Source organism: Diceros bicornis, chromosome 10 (genome assembly GCF_020826845.1).
Source record: "Diceros bicornis minor isolate mBicDic1 chromosome 10, mDicBic1.mat.cur, whole genome shotgun sequence".
In the NCBI taxonomy this organism is placed as follows: Eukaryota; Metazoa; Chordata; class Mammalia; order Perissodactyla; family Rhinocerotidae; genus Diceros; species Diceros bicornis.
Genome location: NC_080749.1, coordinates 53122212 through 53139643, shown reverse-complemented (window position 1 = coordinate 53139643; position 17432 = coordinate 53122212). Strand labels below are relative to the sequence as shown.

General features: G+C 35.9%; 1 protein-coding gene across 3 annotated transcripts in view; it reads left to right on the top strand.

The window, feature by feature from the left end:
* SLC25A12 (solute carrier family 25 member 12) overlaps positions 1-17432 on the top strand; it is an 86534-nt gene that overhangs the window by 20525 nt on the left and 48577 nt on the right. For 2 of the 3 annotated variants that reach the window (XM_058549245.1, XM_058549247.1), the window contains exons 4-5: positions 7675-7790; positions 16154-16293. In XM_058549245.1, coding sequence (XP_058405228.1) covers positions 7675-7790; positions 16154-16293 — 256 coding nt within the window. The other variant, XM_058549246.1, reaches the window with a different exon arrangement.

The following is a 17432-nucleotide window of genomic DNA, read 5'->3' as shown; positions in this document are numbered from 1 at the left end:
CATGACCTATTCATGGATGGTCTTCAGAGGCTCCTGAACCTGCTAAAACACAAAGCAAAATGAATGGATTTGTATCTGCATTTTTCTGGGGAGAAATCCCATTTTTTCAAAAGGGTCTATGACTTCAAAAAGGTTAAGTATCATTGTTAAGGTGGTTTAATGCTTAAAAAATTTTTTTATTGAAGTCACATTGGTTTATAACATAAATTTCAGAGGTACATCATTATATTTTGACTTTTCTGTAGACTGCATCATGTTCACCACCAAAAAAGTCTAATTGCCATTCATCACCATACATATGTGTCCATTTACTCCTTTTGCCCCCCCCACCGGTAACCACCAATCTGGTCTCCATATCTATGTGTTTGTTTATTTTGCACCTTGAGGGAAGTCATATGGTAATTATCTTTCTCCGTCTGACTTATTTCACTTAGCATAATACCCTCAAGGTCCATCCATGTTGTCACAAATGACAAGATTTCATCTTTTTTGTATGGCTGAGTATAATTCCATTGTGTATATGTATGCCACATCTTCTGTGTCCATTCATTGGTTTATGGGCAGTTAGATGGCTTCCAACTCTTGGCTATTATGAATAATGCTGCAATGAACATAGGGGTGCATAAGTTTCTTTGAATTGTTGATTTCATGTTCTTTGGATAAATACCCAGTAGTGGGATAGCTGGGTCACATGGTATTTCTATTTTTAATTTTTTGAGAAATGTCCATACTGCTTTCCATAGTGGCTGCACAGATTTGCATTCCCACCAGCAGTGTATGAGGGTTCCCTTTTCTCCACATCCTCTCCAACATTTGTTATTTTTTGTCTTGGTGATTATAGCCATTCTAATGGGTGTAAAGTGATCTCTTGGTGTAGTTTTGGTTTGCATTTCCCTGATGATTAGTGATATTGAACATCTTTTCATGTGCCTATTGCCATCTATGTATCTTCTTTGGAAAAATGCCTGTTATATTCTCTCCCCATTTTTTGATCTGGTTATTTTGTTGTTATTGTTGTTGAGTTGTGTGAGTTCTTTATATATTTTGGAGATTAATCCCTTGTTGGATATATGATTTGCAAATATTTTCTCCCAGTTGGTGAGTTGTCTTTTTGTTTTGTTCCTGGTTTCCTTTGCCTTGCAGAAGCTCTTTAGTCTGACAACGTCCCACTTGTTTATTTTTTCTTTTGTTTTGCGTGTCTGAGTAGACATGGTATTCGAAAAGATCCTTCTAAGACCGACGTCAAAGAGTGTACTGCCTATATTTTCTTCTAGGAGTTTTATGGTTTCAGGTTTTACATTCAAGTCTTTAATTCATTTTGAGTTAATTTTTGTGTATGGTGTAAGATAATGGTTTACTTTCATTCTTTTGCGTGTGGCTGTCCAGTTTTCCCAGCACCATTTATTGAAGAGACTTTGCTTTCTCCATTGTATGTTCTTGACTCCTTTGTTGAAGATTAGCTGTCCATAGATGTGTGGTTTTATTTCTTGGCTTGCAATTCTGTTCCATTGATCTGTATGTCTGTTTTTGTGCCAGTACCATGCTGTTTTGATTGCTATAGCTTTGTAGTATATTTTGAAGTCCAAGATTGTGATGCTTCCAGCTTTTTTCTTTTCTTCTGAGGGTTGTTTTGGCTATTAGGAGTCTTTTGTTGTTCCATATAAATTTTAGGATTCTTTGTTCTAGTTCTGTGAAGAACATCATTGGGATTCTGATTGGAGTTGCATTGAATTTGTAGATTGCTTTAGGTAGTATGGACATTTTAACCATGTTAATTCTTCTAATCCATGAGCATGGAGTATCTTTCCATTTCTTTATGCTTTCTTCAATTTTTTTCAATAATGTCTTATAGTTTTCCGTTTGCAGGTCTTTCACCTCCTTGGTTAAATTTATTCCTAGATATTTTATTCTTTTTGTTGTAATTGTAAATGGGATTATATTCTTGACTTCTCTTTCTGCTAGCTCGTTATTAGTATATAGAAGCAGGACTGTTTTGATGCAGGTGCTTGTTGTGGAAAGCCATGTAGAAGCAGCATTATAGGGTATAAATAGCATGATGGGTTGTCTAAAAGTAAAAGCCATTAACCAAGTATTGTTTGTGAGATTGTGGCTTAAACTTTGAAGTTCTGGTAATATAATGAAAAGCACAATGATTTTATGCATTAAATGCAGATCTCGGGGACTGTTATTGTGTGATCTAATCTAAAATATTTAGACAGTTGCTTGCTTGAAACTAACTTCTAGAACTGTAGTTTCTATGTTTAGCTCTAGTCAGAATTTCATCTGCAGGCTCTATTCTCCTATTATGTGGAAAACTATAGTTTTCCTCTCTTTTACTTTTTCACAAGTGTTTTCCTTTAATATTCTATATGCTTATAGAAAAACTTTTTATGCAGATATCTTGGCTATTTTAAAATTACAAAATTAATATATTAATATTTTGAAATTTTATTAGTTTCCATTCAGTAAATTAAAAAGGAACTTTGTAAAAAATTTAAAAAACACATCAAATTCATAAAATATATTATTTCAAAGTTATAAAATGAATACATGTTCTTTGTAAAAAGTCAAACAGCAGATATGGTAAAAAGTGAAGGTGTCCCCTCATCCTCAGAAGAAGACAAACTATTAAATGGTTTATTCACTCCACAGTTAGTGGCTTATAGTTTGCATTTGTTCTGCTAAAGTCTTGATCAGGTCCTTCTATCAATAGGGGAATCCATGACAAGATGAAGAAAAAAGAGCTTTACAAACTATTCTGGAACGTGTTTGCTTTATGTTAGCAGATAAGCAGACTATTTCTTGCTTTATGAAAAGTATTATTACATTATAATGTGGTATAAAATGCCTGTGGGCTAAAAATAGGTAAGGAGCACATCAGAGAGACTGAGTGGCATATTTCCTCCAAATATTTTATGAAAATTTCCAAACATTCAGAAAAGTTGAAAGAATTTTACAGTGAACACCCATATGCCCACTATATGGATCCTACCGTTAACATCTTTCTATACTTCCTTTCTATGTATCTGTCCCTCTATCTTTGCATCAATCCATCTTATTTTTTTACAAAATAAGCTTGTTTACAAAAAGACATTTCAAAGTAAATTGCAGACATTGATAAACTTCACCTTAAATATTTTAGCATGCATATTATTAACTGGATTTTAATATTTGTTTTGAGTTTTATTCTTTGGATGTAAAATTTATATGCAGTGAAAAATATAAATCTTAAAGGTATATTTGCTGAGTTTTGACAAATGGCGCACACTTGGGTAACCTCAGGTGACGCATTTTTTTTTATTGTATTAAAATATATATAACATAAAATTTGCCATTTTAACCATTTTTAAGGGTATAGTTCAGTGGTATTAAGTACATTCACATTGTTGTACTACCATCACCACTATCCATCTCCAGTACTTTTTCATCTTCCCAAACTGAAACTCCATACCCATTAAACAGTGAGTCCCCATTCTCTGCCAACATTCAGTTGCTGGTAACCACTTTTCTACTTTCTGTCTCTATGAATTTGACTATTCTTGGTCCTTCATATAAGTGGAATAGTATAATATTTGTCCTTCTGTGTCTGACTTATTTCACTTAGCAAATATTTTCAAGATTTATCCATGTTGCAGCATGTATCAGAATTTCATTCATTTTTAAGGCTGAATAATATGAAGTGACTTATTTTTAAGTTGCCGATACTTTTGTGTTTCTTAATTGACTTTTCTTTCTTTAAATAAATTACTCTATATGACAAAGGTAACTCTGAGTATTGAGAGTTGGCAGAGTAGTCCCCCAATACCTTCTAATAATTGTCTGCCTACTATAGATGCCAGATGCCCGTTCTATTTTTCAACTATAACTTTAAATTTGGGGTGGGGGGCAGAGAGGTGTACACTAAAGTGAAGGCAGGATTTGCAAGTCTTTGAGTAGGCCCACTGAGTTCCTGGATGTCTTGAAGCAGATCACTTCTTTGGACTTTTTAAAGATCCTTTTGGATCTAAAGTTGCGTGAATATAGGATTTGCCATTTTAAGTATACTGATAGACAAAATGTAGATATTTAATAAAATCCATAGACTTTATATTTTAAACAAAGGGCTGCTTAGTTGGAAACCTATGCAACAAGAGTCTCAAATCCTCAGGGGCAGGGTGTAGATAACTGATGAGCCCCTGGTCCTTCTGAAGGAGGCAACTTCTGCTTGGCTCCAGGGGCCTGGTGTTACTTGGGACCAGAAACCTGTTGCCCAAGCTTGCAGTTTATCTAGAAAAACCAGAAAACTGGATATTTATGTGAAATCTTTTAATTTCTTAATGTTGACAACTAATGTAACTAAAAAAATAATCCTGTGCATGCCAAAGAGAACATATGTGTGGGCCAAATTCAGTCTGCCAGCTGATCGTTTATGACCTTTGCTAGCTAAGGAGGAAGGCTTTGACCTCTTCTCGTAAATACAGAAAGTATTACTACTGAGCATGAAATGTGTTTTAAAGCTACATATTCTGTATTTCAGGGTAGTTGTATTTTTGATGTCTAATTCCTGAGACTTGTTTTGGAAAAACCAAAATGTTATGATGGTTTTTTTTTTTTAATTTTTACCCATAATCAGCCTAACTACTTTTTATTTTTAAAATTATTCTTATAATCAGAAGAAATAATGCTAATTCTTCATTATAAAAATTTCAAACATTTCAGAAATATATAATGTAGAAAGTGAAGGTCTTCTCTAACTCCTCCCCTAGACTGCTGCTCAATTTGTGTTATACGTTCTCATACTTTCAGACCATACCATGCCATTCAGCTTTAGTTTTGTTCAGAGCTTAAAACCACATATTACTCACTGCTTTTTAGGAGTTTGTGGATGGTCATGATGATACCTGATATGTTACAGCTTCATTTGTTTTTACTACCCTAAAATTTGTGTAATGATAACCACACTTTTGAGTTTTACTATATCTTTTAGTAGTACACCAGTGTATAAGGTGTATTATGACATGTGGCCTGATAAACAGTTTTGATTATTGGGTTATTCCTCCCAGGATTCCTTAGGCACTGAAGTTCCTAATTTCACGAAGGATTCTTCAGCGTGGGCATAGTGGGGGCATAGTCTTCAGTGCCCTGAATAACACCACCACAAAAGCCTTTCCTTCAATAAAGGGCAAAGGCATAGTATACATCATTGCTTTGGATATAATGTAGCTTGTGTCATTTAAACATATTTCAAAGTGTTTTAAGTAATAGAAAATGTAGCTTTGAATGTAAAATATGTCTTAGATGAATGGGGGCATAAAATGAAATGTAAAATATCGTTTTCCTAATACTGTGTTAAGAAACATGTCTCTCTAAAAAGTCGTATATCCTAAATTGAGTTTGTTCTAGAATATTTATGAGTTCCTACCCTGAATCAAGCCTGTGCATTGTGACAAGCCTACCTTCTGGTGGGGAATTAGACTTTAAACAATGAGGTACATAATTATTTTAATAAGAATTTTGCAAGGGGCACTAAAAAATTACAGTGTGCTGCCGTAAGGGTATAAAGAGGATGTGAAGTCATCTGGGGACTCTGAGATGGTTCTCTTGAGGAAGTGATATTTGAGCTGAGCTATATAAATATTGGGTGCCAATTAAATGAGCAAAGGTTTGAACATGGTGGGATCATTCCAAGGAAAATGAATTGCTGAGTGATATCCCTGAGCAGAAGGAGGATGGATCATTCTAGGATCTGAGAATGAGTAGGCTGGAGTGCAGAGAGCAACGAGGAGATGTGTAAAGGTCCAATCCTGTGAGTCTAGAAGCCACATTAAGGATTAGGTCTGTTCCTTTAGATAGGGTGACTGTAAATGTATTGTCCAAACCAGGCCATTTGAAAATAAAAGGCAAGACTACTACTAATATATAAATATAAATATATATATATATATAATACTTTATATTTATATATATACAAACAGATTTTTATAATGTTGTTACTTGGATACTAGTCGCTTACCAATAGCAGCAACATGGTATGGAATCTTTGCAGCAAGCTTGCTATGGAAGATGACTCTAAACTAGCATATGACAGCTCCATAAGGTCAGTGAAGGTAATTTTGGCCACTGGCTAATTTCACAACCCTGAGTATAATAGGACTCAATAAGCTTTAATTTTCCCCTTTTTGTTTTGAAGTTTCCTTTAAAAATTTTTTTTTTTTTTTGTGAGGAAGACCAGCCCTGAGCTAACATCTGCCAATCCCCCCTCTTTTTGCTGAGGAAGATTGGCCCTGGGCTAAGATCTGTGCCCATCTTCCTCCACTTTATATGGGACGCCGCCACAGCATGATTCGACCAGCGGTTCATCGGTGCACGCCCGGGATCCGAACCGGCAAACCCCAGGCCGCCGCACAGGAGCACGCACACTTAACCGCTTGTGCCACCGGGCGCGCCCTAAAAATTTTTATTATTGATGTTTCAAACATGTATAAAACAGAGAATAGTGTAGTGAATTCATCACCCACTTTTAATAATTATTAAAGTAATTATAAAGTAAGTTTCATTTACTCCTCTACCCATTCTTTCATCCCCTGGATTATTTTGAAGCAAATTCTAGATGACATATTTCATCTGTAAAAGTCTCAGTGTGTATCTCTAAAAGATAAGAAAAATTGCCCAAAGCAAAACAAACCTCCTCAAGAACACTAACATTGATTTCTTAATATCATCAAGTATTTGTGTTTTATCAGTATGTCCATTTCCTGATTTCCTTATAAATTAAAAAAAATTGTTCTTTTACTTTGAATCAGAATCCAAATAAGATCTGTCTTGTATTTAATTGCTATATCTCTTATGTCTTTAATGAGGTTCTGCTTCATATCTTTATAATTTTCATTTATTTATTTTATTCCCCAAAGTCCCAGTAGATAGTTGTATGTCATAGCTGTACATCCTTCTAGTTGCTGTATGTGGGACGCGACCTCAGCATGGCCGGAGAAGCGGTGCGTCGGTGCGCACCTGGGATCCAAACCCCGGGCCGCCAGCAGCGGAGCGCGCACACTCCACCACCAAGCCATGGGGCTGGCCCCTGCTCCATATCTTTACAAGTTGTGTTTTTTTTGCAACGATAGAATGTTTGCCCTGTGGTTTCCTACAGACTGCATTTTTGCTGATTGTGTTTCTGTGGTGATGTTTACTGTGTTCCTTTGTCCTTTTAATTTTCTGTAAATTGTTGATTACAACTAGAGCAGCGGTTCTCAATGTGGTAGGTGCTATTGGCATCTAGTGGGTAGAGGCCAGAGATGCTGCTAAACTTAATACAATGCACAGGAGGCCCTCACAACAATGAATTATCTAGCTTAAAATGGCACTGTTGAGTGCCAAGGTTGAGAAACTCTGATTCAGAGACTTGATCAGATTCAGGTTTAATTATTTTTGATCTTGTTCTCTCTCTTTTTGATGTGAGGGGCTATTGATTATTGCCCAGATCCATTAATTTGTTAGGGGTTTACCAAAGGGTAATATTCTAATTCTGTCATTCCTTCTTTCTTTCTTTATTATCTGGAATACCTCTATAAAGAAGAACTTCCCTTCATCAATTATTTGGTTACCCTGAGCTACAGTTCATACAGTAAAGACAGGTTAAGTGCCTGATGTTTTCGCTTTCTTTACCAGCCAATAACATTTTATATTTTATTCCAGGTTGATCTCCTATCAAGAGTTTTTGGCATTTGAATCTGTTTTATGTGCTCCAGATTCCATGTTCATAGTGGCTTTCCAATTGTTTGACAAGAGTGGAAATGGAGAGGTGACATTTGGTAAGGAGAAAAAAAGATTCTAAGTGATAAGTGAAGTTAGTGAGGCTGGTCCAATCTTTAATTGGTAAATCTAGCAACTGCATATAGATTGCTTCTTATTTAAGAGCTCGTCAATAAGTAAAGTATTAATTTCCTAAAAGGATTTACACAGATAAAATTAAAACGGTTTTATTTTCTTCAAAGCATTAGACTATTGGAAAAAATGAAGGAATCTAGGAATGCTGTTGCTTCAGCTCATTGAGTCACTGACACTTTCACATTCCTAAAATAGGTAGTGTAAAATTTTATTGTTCTGGGCCAGCCTGGGCAAAATTCTTTATGAAATAGACTGTGAACAATGTGGAGTAATAATCTCATTCTTTAAGGGATTTTTGAGTAGAGTTCAGAGCTTCTCTGTAGCATCTTTGGAAAATTGCCGCTATGTCATTTTAACACCAAGAATGGAACTAAAGGAGGGAGTTAAGGCAAGAATGGTTAGCATTCTCTGAACCCCCGTTTTAGATTTTTGGCTTTAGGAAACAAGGCTAGAATATTAAAATTACCGTCTGAGTTGGATGTAGAAATTGATTTAAATCCTTCAGTAGCCATGTAATCTAGCACATTGTCATGTCTCACAAGCATATAAACTAGGATTTCTATTTATAGCCATGTATTAGTTTTTAAAGATGCTTATTTGTAGAAATTAGTTTATGTTTAGTAAAAGTATCAGCTAATTTTTCCTGCAACAGGCTTGTCATTAAAAACAATGTAGTGTTTTCAAGGACCTTGAGCCCTCCTCCCTTTTTTACATTTGGATTTTTTTTATTGTGGTAAAACAACACATAACATAAACCTTACCATCTTAACCATTTTTAAGTGTACAATTCAGTAGTGTTGAGTATTTCACATTGTTGTGAAACGGATCTCCAGAACTTTTTTGTCTTGTAAGTCTGAACTTGAGCCCCTTTTATGGTGTGAATCAGCATCAATATGTGGTAGAGAAACTCTTAAAAATCAGGCTTTCCCTGAGTCACAGCGCTACATATTTATTCACTGTAGTGTTTGTTATAAAACAAATATCTTTTAGTTAAACCCAAAGGAAAAAGTATCATTGCCATGGTAAGAATGATGAGAGAGTACAGGTATTTGGAAGGACCAGTGGTGCCTTTGCTGGGCTCTTAGTGGGCACATTTTCTAGCTTGGCATTGATTGTTTCCTTCCTTCTGCCCATTGACCCAGTTGTCTTCTGTATAAGAAGGTTTTCCCAAATAAATACCTATGCAGAGCTCTATAGGTTTCTGTGTATATCTTGTCATTCTCCCTGCTTTGGAGCAAGCTCTGGCCATTCTGCCTCCTAAAGAATGTTGACTTTTCTCAGAAAAACCTAGATTCTATAGTTTAAAGCATAAAACTTTTATCATTGCATCATTCAACATTAATTCTTTACTCCTCATAATGCTGCATTTTTTAGTTTCAATTGCTCACATCTCACCTCCAAATGTGGTGCAGAAATGCTTGGGAAATAACTTGATACAAATATCTGCATTAGTGACTGTATACCTGTGCTTCTATCATGTGTCCAGTGTTTAAGAATTAGATTTCCCAAAACCAAAGTTTAATTTATTTTGTTCCTCCTACCCTGGTATCATGGTTCTTTGTGTCTCCTCCATTTGATTGCTTTTCCCAATTTCTATTTTTAGAAGTAAGTTCCTCAAGTCAGTTCACCAAACAGACTAACAATAGAGACTCATGCCATTGTTGATTAATAGATTAAAATGAGTGTAGGAAGTAGCTGAGTGGTTTATACACACCTTATTATTTCATGCAAATGAAAGCTTGTAGTTAAACCCCAACTTGAGCATTTCATAGATCTTTTGTTTTTCCCTCAGACTATGATTTATGAGTTAGAATTTCAAGAAAATAGAATTAGAATTGAAAGCAAAACAAATCAGTTTTAGTTTTTAAAGCACCTGGTATGAACTGAATAACATGTAAATCCTCCAGAATCCTGCTTTCATTCTTCTGCTCCATAATCTAAAGACAGGACAATTCTTACTGAATAGGATAAAGCCGACCCCACTTTCAACATTGTTCCTGGGGTCCCTGCCCAGCTGGATGGTTCTCTTGATGGTGCTCGCCTATTTCCTAGGACCTTGACTATTTCCCCTTTCTGCCCTGCCTCCTTAGTTTTGAGGATCCATTTTTAGATAAATTTTCTTAGCTAAAATGAAAAGAATCATAATGAAGGAAGGTTTAATTTTATATTCTTAAGAAAAGAGGAAAAATATTGAAACTGTTACAAGTGCAATTTAACAAGATTTCTAAGACTCACTCATTTCAGGCCATATTCAAGACTACAGAATTTCAGCATAAGGAAATAATTAACTTGGAGTTTATTTTTATAGGATTTTGGATCTGTGATAAAGGTCAGTTTTCATGTTTGTACCCACTTAATAACATGAATTGTGCTTATGTATTTATAGACATATGTTTAGGTAAAAGGAAATTTTAGATCCATTCTAACTCTAAATCTTTTTCACCAAATGGCCTTATGTTTTCTAGTTTGGAGCTTATTTAAAGTGTAATTTTCTCTTGTGTACATCAGGAGAGAAAGGTGGGAGAGAATATTGGATACAAAGTGTAATAGGGTGGGGAAAGACTATTATGTCATCGGTATCTCTTGTGGACTATGATGATGATGTTATCTGTGTACTTGTATCTATTGTTCTCATCTATGCCTTTGTTTTTTTAGATATGCTTTTTATACGCATCAAATTATATACTTAAATTGTGTGGATCTTTACAAGTATTTATATAAATAGCAATATTGAACAACATTTACTTGAGTGCTGGACAAGTTTTTTTTTTATTGTTAGGGATGCCTCTACTCTGGAGGAGAGGACTTACCATTGAGACCTTGGTAATCCATTTCAGAATGTGCAAGCTCAGGAGAGGATTCTGGAGTTTTTAAAGGAGTGAATAGAGCCATTAGTTAATTGTTTCCTCTTTGATGTTCCTTTAATAAAACTTCTAATGCATGCTGTGGATAATTACTTGATGGCTTGTGTATCTGTTACTGCCTGGTGGCATGAGCCTTGTAGAGGCCCTTGCATGACTGGTGTGTGCTAGATACAGTATAAACTTGCCTTAGTCTCACTATTATCCACTGGTATACTGGATATTCTGCTCAATAGAATTAGGTTAAGGTAAGCTAAATAACCAGTTATACTACATTGTGTTGTCAATAGCTGCCATGCATGTGTCGCAAATTAAAAAAATAAAAGCCTCTTGCTTTAACAAAGATGTAATCATTCTAAAAAATAAAAACAAAACAAAACCCAAACCCTTATCCATTAACTAAGTGAATATAAAACATGTTATACATTCTAAGTTTTCTATTAAAATCTCATCAACATTGTGTTCCAAAGTGTTTGCCTAGGAATGGGAACTCTCCAAAGTGAACTTTTCCAAGGGCACATCTTCAGCCGCTGACTGTAGAACCCTTAAAAAGCAGGCATTCCTTTTGATTTTATACTGTGTTTGACCATCAATATGTACAGCAAATAAAAATGTATTCCATTTGTGCCTCTAAAATAGACTCTGTTTCCCTAAACAGAAGAATAGATTGGGATGATTTAGGCATAACCATTGCTGTTATTAAAAGGTTCAGGAGATGGAAGTGTAGATGTGAAAAATGTCGTACCTTTCTCAGTGGAAACAAAGCTATAGATATGGCAAATTATGAAATTCTAATGGTAATAAATACTTAGTTTACTCTGGTAAGAATTAGAGCTTCACCTGGGCATTCAAATGAAATCAGGAAGAATTTTTGAGACTCTTTTCAGATATTGCAGAGAAGGTCATTTTAATACTCAAGACTACGAGAGTAGCTTATAGTTTGAGGTAAAAAAAGGGACATGGTGTTATTAGTTTTTATGCTATTTGGTGGTAGACTGTTGAAGCCTTTAGCTTCTATAGTAATAGATGTTCTTTAAATGCAAACTCATCTTTCCTGAGAAATGGACCTTTACACATCCTTGGCAGCAGAACCACTTTGTTAACTAATTGTACAGTAGTCCCTTCTGGAGGTAGGTAAAGGGTTAATAGAATACTTTTCCTCAGAAAAACAGAGGCCCCCCAGGAAACTAATACCCACCTGGAAGTCTGGGCCTGAGTCAACATGCTATGTTGGTTGGGACTTCCTCTGCAAGTTCCTGATGTTGATCTTTTTGTTGTTGTTGTTTGTTTTCCTTTGTTTTCTTTTTTGGTCTCTTAGTTGTTCCTCTTCTTTCCCCCCAAGTTTTCCTTCATTGAAAAACTCTTTACTTCCACAAGTCTCGCCATTGTTTTTGTTCAGTTATGCACAAGGATATTCATTGTTCATGATGGGAGTCCTTCTAAAAGCCTCTCTGACTTCACTTTGAGAACTGTGCTGGTGAAACTGAGCTATTGAGGAGTTTTTTCCCCTGACAATAAAAATGTTTGCTCTCAAGCCTATAAGTTGGAAGCAGTGGCTCCTGCTGGGCTGGAATCCTTGGAATCAGGATGTCATTGGGCTGATGGTAGGTGGGCTGTGTCACAGGGCTGATGGCTTGTATACCTACAGGAGGAGTTCTCTGGCCACACCGTTGGTACAGCAGCTCCTTCCAGGCTCATTCATGGAACAGGCATGGCGGCAGTCTTGGAGAAGAGTGCCAGCCCCGGTCAGAGGTAATTTTGTACTGCAGAAAGGTGAACGAGACCTGTAGGAAGCTCCCATAAGGACCAGGGGAGGGATGAGGGTGGATGAGATGGGGAGACACAGTGTGGGCTGCTGGGGAAATTAAAACCTCTGTTAAGACATATTTACATAATATATATGCTTCAATGTGTATTTCATCTAGTCCAATCATCATAAGTGACTGATACAGCTAAACTGACTAATGTTGTACGTCTGTGAACATTTTTACTTAATCACAGTTGTCACCATTACCTGCCTTCCTGACAAATCATTGTACTCCTCTCCTTTGAGCAAAGAGAACATAATGACAGGCTACTTTTGTATCTGGCCCCAGTTCCCTCTTCAAAGGAATTATAAACCATCTCTTTCATAAGCCCATGCTCTGCAGGAAGTGAAAAAGTGGTCTTTTGTTTTCTATATGTCAGAAAACAAATGGATTCCTATTTCCCTTAGCAATGCCAACCTACTATAAAACACTAGATCATGATCTTGCTGCCAATAAGATGTGACTGTCATATCCCTTTCATCCAGGCCAGAACTGTGGCCACTAAAATAGCACTCCGGGGAGTGCTATTTAAAGCTAAAGACCCTTGTTTGCCACTGGAAAGACGGGATTCTCTCTGGGGGGAAAACTTGCTATGTAGTTTCAGTTAAATGTATTGGATATGTTTAAGATTATTGGTGTTCCTTTTCATGTTGTGCAAAATCTGATAAAACCGTGTTTGATAGGAAGAACATCAGCTGTTTGAGCTATTGCCTCACACAAGGATAAGCTCTCCAGTTCTGCAGCTTTTGTATAACTTTTTCTTTGATAAGCATATCCTGGTAAAAATAAAGTGGTAATTATGAATTGGACTTCAAGACAATAATTGTACAAATTATTTCTGTAAGCTTCCTGAATTATCTGTAGGCAATTTGTAGTGTAAATAACAACAGAAGGGAAGTGGGGTACATCAAGAGGTGCCAAAGTAGGTTTGAAGTTTTGTTAGTCCTAATAACTATAGTTGTAGCCTGTGACATGGCTAAAATAATTGAAAGTGTCTGGGGGTAATCAATAAACCACAGCACATAATAATGGTCATAATAAAACCATATACAAAGCTGTCAGGTGACCACTTTGAGAGAAGTAGGAAACCTTCAAACAAATACTTATGGAAAATGATACTTCAATATTTAGGGATATTATTATGCATAATTTAAAGATTTTATTTATTTATTTTTTCCCCCCAAAGCCCCAGTAGATAGTTGTATGTCATAGCTGCACATCCTTCTAGTTGCTGTATGTGGGACTCGGCCTCAGGATGGACGGAGAAGTGGTGCCTCGGTGCGCGCCCGGGATCCGAACCCGGGCCACCAGCATCGGAGCGCGTGCACTTAACCACCAAGCCACGGGGCCGGCCCATTATGCATAATTTAGGCCATCATTTTAATTGTTTCAAAGATATTCTAAGATCTTATTTAGAGGTTGCTAGGAAGTTTACAAAATAGGATTTCAGTTACAGTTTTTATTATAGAGCCATTTCTGTGAATGTAAATTATACATTATAATTTTGGTTTATAAATATCTTTTTTGTGATAATAAAAAACAATTTTCATAGATAATTAAACTTTCATAGTTTGAAAGTTTTTGAATCTTTAACTTTATTTGATATAGTTTCACACTGGAGATTCTGATATTTTCTGATCATATAGAGGGAATTCAGCTTTATTCCACCATTATATAAAACTTATCTAGGTAGCAATATGTATATTTCTTATCAAATAGTTGAGTTTTGGGAGTTGTGACCTTTACAATGAAGGTTATCATAAAATAACTTATTCCTTTTAATAATTAATATTACTTAAATTAAATATATATAGTAATTTATCCTATTCTACTTTCCATTAATTTCTTCATATTTCCTTAGTTTAACACTTTATTTGTTAGACCTTAAAAATAAGAAATCAAATTAATTAACTTGGAAATAGAAGCAGCTAATTAATTAGGAGGATCTTAAAAAATCTTTGCTGATCTGCCATAATATTTTAGCTCTAAATATGTTTTGCAACCCTTATAATTTTAATTTTCTTGTAAACTTTAACATATTTTACAACTTGTTGAAGTTTCATATAGATTTAAGGGCACTCTTTTGTGTTGGTTAGAAGCTAGCATCTCATGAATTGATATTGAGTTAATTCTTTGCTTTTAGAAACAAAAACCCATATATATTTAATTTGTGTTTATGGGAGGTGAAAATAATTTGACATGGTTTGAAAATTCTGAAATACTGTTGCTACTTAAGCAAGAAATAAATGCTACATTCCATTTAAAAGAAAAGATGAGAATCCCATCTCCCCAGTGACATCCAAAGCCTTCTTCCAACTTACTGATTGCTGTGACCTGTTCAGAGCTGTTATACTGAGTCCAGACTGTAGGATTTCTAGATTAGGATTCTTACACACACACACAGACACACGTATACACACTCACATGCATCCTCCCCCATAGCAATGCTTTTATCAAGAAAAAAAGGTATATAAAACTAAAGGGAATCCATTAAACCATTTACAATATGAGATCTGTATCTAATTCACAGAATTTGCAGAAATTAGAGAAAGTAGCATAGTTGGAGATTATAAAACATTAAACTTCTGTTTACTAATTCCCTAGTATAATTGATAGCTATCAATGGTAAAACCCTTTCACTAATATAATTGGCTTAAATTTGAAAATAATTTTGTTCTTAAGACATCGGTAAAACAGGCTTCCTGCTTTCTTAACTTTGTTAAATTTTTTTTTTTTTTTTTGGCATGAGCTTCTAAATTAGTCTATCCAGTCTATGCTTGTTAAAGTACCAGTCATTTGTGAATTGACTTTTATTGTAAGCGTAGAACTGTGGAAGAAAATGAATGACATTGTTAGTGCATGAAGACCAGCTGTCAGAGGGTTTTGGTTGTATATTACACAGTGTGACTGGTTCCTATCTAAAAGTTAGTACACCGTGTTTAGTCCTTCTTTATTTAAAAGTGAATCACTAATTTCACTTATCTTAAAATATTTTAATAGTTGAGACTAATAATCATGGTTTTTATGGGGATTTTGAAGCTTTGTGTCAAGACCGTATTTTTGACAATATCAGAAGCTTTTAATAAGGTGCTTGCTGCTGAGCTAATGATATGCTTTTGGTAGTATGTCTTATACCTATCTTCAATAGACATATTCAGGCTAGTGTGAATGTAATAATCAAGCCTCAATCAAACCATACTTGGTATGACAAATATTGCATTATACTGTAATTTAGGTATTCATGCTTCTGATAAAGGGCTTAATTCGACTCCTTGAGGAACCGGGAAAACACTATTGATTTTATACTGGAATGCAAAGTAGCAGCCATTTATAGTGCAAGATATAAATCACTTCCTAATTAAAACTAAATCAAGAGAAATTAAGAATCTCATGGCCTTATGTGTAATGGTACACAATCTTAAGTGTAAAATTATATTTTGTATCAATTGTGTTCCTGTGCATGGGTTTCTGGGCACAAAAAAATTTGCAGCTAATCTTAACAGAAGCAGATAATATTGACTTTTAAAATTTCTCTTAATTTCTTTCTGTAGGAACATTGCAGTGGACTAAACTACTTATTCCAGATATAATTTTTTTTGTTTTGTTTTCCCTTTTAAGAAAATGTCAAAGAAATTTTTGGACAGACTATTATTCATCATCATATCCCTTTTAACTGGGACTGTGAATTTATCCGACTGCATTTTGGGCATAATCGGAAGAAGCATCTTAACTACACAGAGTTCACACAGTTTCTCCAGGTGAGCTTAGTTTTCATTTTTGTTGTTGTTAGTGCTGTCAAAGTCAATTCTGACTCCTGGTGACCCTCTGACTCCTTGTACAGCAGAACTGAACCCTGCCCAGTCTTTTCGCCATCCTCTCGCTTTCTGGTACTAGGTCAGACAATGCTCTGCTGCTATCCATAAGGTTCTCATAGCCAGTTTTTTCCAAAGTAGGTGGCCAGGTCCTTTTTCCTACACTATCTTAGTCTGGAAGCTCTGCTGAACTTTGTCCACCATGGGTGACCCTGCTGGTATTTGAAATACTGGTGGCATAGGTCTCAGCAACACAACAGTATGTAGCCACCACAGTATGACAACTGACAGATGGGTAGTATGGTTCCCTGAGTGGGAAACGAACCCGTCCTGCAGTGGTGAGAGTACCGAATCTTAACCACCAGACCACCAGGGCTCGCTGGTTTTCATAATTGGTGTAAATATATACCATTCCTCCTCGACTTCCTTCCCTTTTACTTTTATTAAGTTTATTACAAAAAAATAGCAATCCCCTGTAGCATTTCACCCCCATTTCTCATTTCCCATTCTCAGGGGAACTTCCTTAAACTCTTTCTTTTGGTGTTTACTTCCATAGCTTTAAATAATAAACTTGTGCTGGCACTTCTACTTTTTATTTTTTATTTTATTTCATTTTTTTTTTTGTGAGGAAGATCGGCCCTGAGCTAACATCCATGCTAATCCTCCTCTTTTTGCTGAGGAAGACCGGCTCTGCGCTAACATCTATTGCCAATCTTCCTCTTTTTTTTCCCCCAAAGCCCCAGTAGATAGTTGTGTGTCATAGTTGCACATCTTTCTAGTTGCCGTATGTGGGACACGGCCTCAGCATGGCCGGAGAAGCCGTGCATCGGTGCGCGCCCGGGATCCGAACCCGGGCCGCCAGCAGCGGAGCGTGCGCACTTAACCGCTAAGCCACGGGGCCAGCCCGCACTTCTACTTTTTAACTTTTCACTTTTAGATATTATTGATTGAATTCTAACTGTGGAAGATTAGGAGCTAGTTCTTTCACCTCTCCCTCTCTACTGCAGACTTGGACATTTTCTGTCCCCACCTCCCATAGAATTATGTCATGATTCTGCTTAGGTCAATAATCATATTTGAATTAC